The 6093-nt window shown below is 32.6% G+C and overlaps 1 protein-coding gene and 1 long non-coding RNA gene across 2 annotated transcripts; one reads left to right on the forward strand and one right to left on the reverse strand.

Annotated features, from left to right (window-relative positions):
• Positions 1-398: 398 nt before the first annotated feature.
• Positions 399-1535, reverse strand: LOC142177168 (transcription termination factor MTERF15, mitochondrial-like). Its single transcript, XM_075245636.1, has one exon. The coding sequence runs from the start codon at positions 1533-1535 to the stop codon at positions 399-401; it is 1137 nt and encodes a 378-aa protein (XP_075101737.1).
• Positions 1536-1772: 237 nt separating this feature from the next.
• Positions 1773-5316, forward strand: LOC142177639 (uncharacterized). The gene is made up of 2 exons (XR_012706214.1): positions 1773-1912; positions 4903-5316. It is a non-coding gene; the product is annotated as an uncharacterized LOC142177639 (long non-coding RNA).
• The last annotated feature ends 777 nt before the right edge of the window (positions 5317-6093 follow it).

Consider the following 6093-nt stretch of genomic DNA (forward strand, 5'->3'; position numbering starts at 1 on the left):
AAAAAGACACTATCCCCTAGTTAATCACTATAATTGGCGTCATAACTTCAGTGAACTCATATACAAACATAAATTAAGGAATTCAAGTACCCTATGTCTTAACAAGGACCAATCATTATCAACAACAAGTCAGGCATTTCAATACTTTTGCATTTGGCTAGAAATAAATATGGATATGAAATACATTATATCAGAAGGTAATTTTATATCATTAGCCTCCATCCACTTCCCCAACAGAATATCATTCTTATTGACTATACTTCAAAATAACAATCAAGCATCCACAGCTAGTCAATGATACATGTATAATCCACTTTTTGTCAATGAAAAATGAAAAGGAATTCAATAAGAACCAGAGTCAAATAATAGTTGGAGAAGCCTCTGTTACAAAAATATGCTCAAAAGGGGAATCCTTTGCACAAATGTTTTTTGGAGGATTCTGCCAACCTTCTAACACATTTAACGCTTCTGTAGTACTCCATCAGTTCACGAGCCACGTCCTCCGGATGACAACTTATAAAGGCCTTGATGAAGCGCTTTTCGGTCATCCTCATTGCTCTTAACAATGAAGGACCCTTCACACGAGGAAGAAGACCCATATCATCTATCTTCCCGCCTACAAAATACCGTGGCTTTATGGCGGTCTCCAAATTCAAGAAAAGCAAACATGGGTTATCAAGAACCAAACTGGCAGAAAGCTTCATTGTACCCAATATAAATGTCATGTTCCTCTGAACCTTATCAACAGATAATGTTAACAAAAAAGGAGACCGTCCAAAAAGCCTAAAAACCTCATCTTCAGTAAACCCATGTTTCTCCAAATTAGCCACCTTCTGTCGGATAGTCTCCGACCGTGAAATAGCAAACAATGTAATCACATGTTTAAACATCCTAGTACCCTTTTCCACTCCGGTTCTTCGAATGTAATCCATCTTCTCATCATCCAGAGAACTTCTTGGTATGAGAGTTGGTCGAGCTAAAAGCATGGAAATTAAATCACTTCTGCTAAGACCCAATTTCTCATAAAATGCAACAGTTGGTTTAATCTGTTTGTGGAAGTCATAAGTAAGCAACGATGGATTTCTCACAATGGCCTTGAGAAGAACTTGTTTGGTACCAAACAAAGTCTGGAAAAATTCAAGGCGCTCTTCTAAGCAACGATTGATACGACAATTAAGGAAACGAGGACGACAGTTAAGAATCTTGGTAAGGTCAGAGGATTCAATACCTAAATCGCTGAGTATTTTGAGCTTCGATTGAAGGTTTTTGTGTTCCATTCTGCGCAAAGATGGGCGGCGCTGAAAAATCTTGGAAATGTCATCAGCAGTGCAGCCCCATTGCCTTAACAGATCTGATGGATCTGTTGAAGGAGTACTGAGGCTTTCTGTTGGGTCCTCTAGGGCTTCAGGATAAGGCAAGCTAGCTACGGAGAGGAATCTGGCAGGGTTTAAGGAAAGAAGGGTTTTAGAATGGAAGAGCTGCGAATTGGAGAATAGGAAACGGAATTGGATGAAAGCACTGAAATTAGCTTTCATTATAATTAGGGCAAAGACAGAGCAAAATTCAATTTGTAAGAAATTAGGTCGACAGATTTGGGTATATAGCTCTAGCCTTGTGGCCTTCACAGAGTTCACAGCCGCTGGCTATCCTTTTTTCATTTTTCTACTTTTTAATTCTATTATATATATATATATATATATATATATATATATATATTATATTTTCTATTATATAGAAAAGGTAAGATGGTCGATCAGGGGCATAATTGTCATTTTACCTGCCATTTTATTTTTTGTCCGCCACAAAAACCGCGATAAAATTCTAGAATTGTCCATCACTTTTCTCTCCTTTTTACTCACAATTACCGGCATAACTGTGAAGCACTTCATTGTTTTTCCTTCTTCTCATCTAGGTTAGTAAACTTTTCCCTAATCTTCTTCTCTTTCTTTTCAAAAATTTCGATTTGATGTTGTCGTCGTTACTGTCGTAGTAACAAAGGGTAAACTGTTTAATTTGTGTCCTTTTGTATAACTTTTAGGCTAAGAACGTTTGGATTTTTCAAGTTAAAGTTTACTAATATGAGAATCTGAAAATTAAAGAATTAGACCCATTTTAGGATAAACTTATTTTGATGTTCGTATTGTCTAGTTCCGCAATTTATATGATAATGGAGAAGATTCTTACTTTTTTCTTTTCTTTTTGGACTTAGAGGACAATTCCAATAAGAGCAGATGATATTGACTATTTTTTACTTAGATCAAACCAGATATGGGAACTCAAAAAATTAGTTATATAATCAAATGGCCTACTAATAGATGTGAGTTTGAGAAGTTTGAAAGTTGTAAAAAGAAATTGCAGAAGTTATTCCTTAAAAAGAAGTCACATTAACTTTTTCATAATAGTAGATTTTTAAGTCGAGGAAAGTCAATCTTTTCAGCTCACTTTCCCTTTTCTTAATCAACCATTTGTCTCTCATAAATCTCTTTTATTAGTAATGAAAATTTATTTGTACCCCAATATTTATAAATTCAAGACATGCATATGTTTTTTATACAAATATTTATCATTTATCATAGTAAATTAAAAATATTTATGTTTTCTTACTTTAATTGCTAATGTAAATTTATTGATTTGATTAGAGTATCATACACAAGTAATCTTTGAGTGTATATATTTAAATTTTAAGATCTAATTTTCTTCTATTTTTTCCCCAAACCGCATAAGATTTTCACAACTCATGTGTGATATATATGGGCGATCGATTTGAAAGAGATTGTTTCTGCTAAACTACCTTCCCAATGTTTGGCAGAAAGAGTTTGTATTCAAAGAGGTTGTACTTGAAAGAGTTTGAACTTTATTTGTGTTCTGAATTTGGTTAATTCAGGATTTGGGTTTGAACTTTATTTGTGTTCTGAATTTGATTAATTCAAGATTTGAGTTTGAACTTTCTTTGGCTTTCCAATGTTCTTTAGCTTTATCCGCTTCCTTTTGTTATTTTTAGTGTCGAAAGGTTATCTGGAATGTTTATTTGTGAGATTGAAAGTAGATAAGGATGAACAAACATATCATTGTAGTAATTTATTTGCTTTAGAAGACTTTGAAAAATCACCCTTCAAAATTTTTAATGGGCAATCTGATTGCTAAAACTTATCATTTATATCGATGAAAAAGGCAACCTTCGACAAATAATCAGCAAGTTCATAAGTTTAAGTAGTTTTAAGGTTTGTAGCATTACATGAGGAGCAGTAAAAAATAATTTGAAATTTAAAAAAGAAGCGGGTTAAGTATTTTAGATCGGCTACTTGCCGTTGAAATGTCATTTGAATAAGTTTGAAAAGATCAAGTGGGTGTGAATATTAGACCTAGATTATACTGGATTTATTTCATTTTTAATCCTTTCTTCAAGACATTTCTTTCACCATTATTATTATATACTCCATTTGTAAATCAGAATATTATCTTCATTCTGTGTTAGAAGGGAGACAAATTAAAACACTTTATAGAATATAAATTTGTTGGGTATTAATAAACACCTCAAGTACAATAAATTAAGAGCTTTTGTTCTGTCATGTTGTTATTTAACTTTCTTAAAATTTATTTCTTGATGTTCTTCTGTTGTACTTGTGCAAGTTGATAAAAAGTGAAGTTGGCGGGGTTCTTTAGATCTTTCAAATTGTACGATAAAATACATGCACATTTGGATTTCATCCATTATATAGGAATTGATACAAACAATAAGGATGTTAAGCTAAACAATGTAATACATGTCTCTTTGGTGTAATTTTGGATATGATTTAGCTTTTTTGGGTTGCAGTTGTCTATTATTGTCACCTTTCTGTTTTGATTTATTTTATTTTTCATACACGTTTTGCTTTCCATATCTATTGTGATAACTGTCTGTTTGTGTATATTAGTAGCCAATCATTGTGTGGTGAGTACTGCTCTTCTACTGTATTTTTAATTATTCCCTCTTCGCTTCTTAGCTGTTTTTAATTTATTTATTTATATTATTTTTTTATGAAGAAAAGATTTACTAATTTTAGTTGTAATATAAAGTTATAGGGTTTAAATTAGTGCCAGATTATTATTGACACTAAGGCATCATAGTAATGTTAGAGAATTTATAACTCATAGAGATACCATATAATACATGTGATGAAATCGTACCTATTATGAATTTTTTTCTACTGCAGTAAATGTCAGTATAACCAAGGACTCTACAATAGATCTCACACTTCTTTATTATGCTCTCCAGAAATATATAGAGGAATTTATTATTGAGGATAATTTTATTATCTTGAACTGTTGTAGAAGAACATTCGTAGTTATTTTGGACCATTGTTAAACACATTATGTTGTTACTTCTTAATGTTATTGTAGACGCCTTTGTTGCTATTTTGCCATGTAGTTGAAGCCACTTTTGCTGCTATTTTTGGATGCGGTTAAAGTCATTTTGATGTTATTTTTGCCTGGGTTGAAGTCATTTTGCTGCTACTTAAAAATGTGGTTAAAGCCATTTTTGCTGCTATTTTCTACATGTGGTTAAAGCCTATTTTTGGCTGGTGCAATATTAAGTTAGCTTACCTATTTACTATTCGTCTATGATACTTCCTCATCTCCCATATTACTCTACTAACACATTCTTCATGGTCTATTATTACATCAATGCCCCTTGCAATAGATCTTTTTAAAAATAAAAAAAAATGCAAAAAAAAATGCATCTAAAAGCAGAGAATTAGTTCTTTGATAACAGAAGGTCTACTTATATTTATCTGGTAGAGACACAATTCCAAGCTGGAAAAAATATCTCAAAAATAATCCGTTGCAGTGATATTATCCTAAAACTTAGTACATTTTATTATATGGGTACTAAAACTTGATCTCTTTTCCATGATTCTGCAGATGTTCAATACTTTTGTCGGACTGCAAAGAACAACAATTACAACATGGAGAAGGAATTACCTTTTGTGAATATAAGTATAACCCTCATGGATGTACAAATTGTGCTACTTTCGAAGTAGAATGCATCTTCTTTTGTCAATATGTAAATAGATACGCGTCTATATATATATATGTGTGTGTGTGTGTGTGTGTGTGTGTGTGTGTGTGTGTGTTGTATTCTCGTGGATATTAGCTTTCTCTGCTTTTAAGATAATTCTCAAATATTAGCCCTATTATATATCTCATTTTGGGTTATGTTCGGGTCTGAATGTGCGCAAGTTCTTATACTAGAAGAGTTTTTAGCCATAGTTTGTATGTTATGATCCTATGATCCAACCTTGTCGGTCTCGTTATATGAAAATGTCTTAAGCTGTATTTTTCAATGTTGTTTGATAATCTCATGATGATCTGGGTAAGGTGTTTCTTTGAAAGCCTTCAAAATTATTTGGTGGTCTCATACACTATGGGATAGTAAGAATAGATATATTTTACATCCCAGAGGGGCGTCCGAAAAGCACTTTCCTGGCGGAGAGATTGAAAGAACGGTCTTAAGAATAAACTTTATCAACTATATCGTTGCGATGTTACTCTATGGTGTATTATTTGACTTCTATGGTGTTGCTCTCATTGGGGTGTCCTTAGATAGAGTAGATCATGGCTTGAAAACTATGTTATGACCTATCAAAGCAGTCTATTTTTTGTATCCAAAGAAAAGAGTAAAAATTAGAGGACATCTTCTCTGCAATTTCATATCAAAGCAAAATTAATCACAAATAATGATTCCAAGCTTTACATTATAGCACGGGCAATCATCATCTAGTTATATAGAAAAGGAAAGATGGTCGACCAAGGGTAAAAGAGTCATTTAACACATGTCATAAAATGTGTTGTACGTGTTCACTCATTGCCGATTCCACTTTCATTCTAATACCAACACTCAAACATAATTCTAGAAGTTTTATTCTTTCACCTCTCTTGTTAATTCTAACCAACAACAAAGAAATTAAATATGATTCCTTCAATAAATATGGATGGCTCTTTGTGTTCTCATCATCGTTTCATTTGGGTGTGGTAATTTCACGTTAGTATTTGTATCATGTTGCCCTAATCTTCTTCAGATTTTCTTCGAATTTTTCATTTTCATGGCTTAAT

This window comes from Nicotiana tabacum, chromosome 23 (assembly GCF_000715075.1).
Source record: "Nicotiana tabacum cultivar K326 chromosome 23, ASM71507v2, whole genome shotgun sequence".
Lineage (NCBI taxonomy): Eukaryota > Viridiplantae > Streptophyta > Magnoliopsida > Solanales > Solanaceae > Nicotiana > Nicotiana tabacum.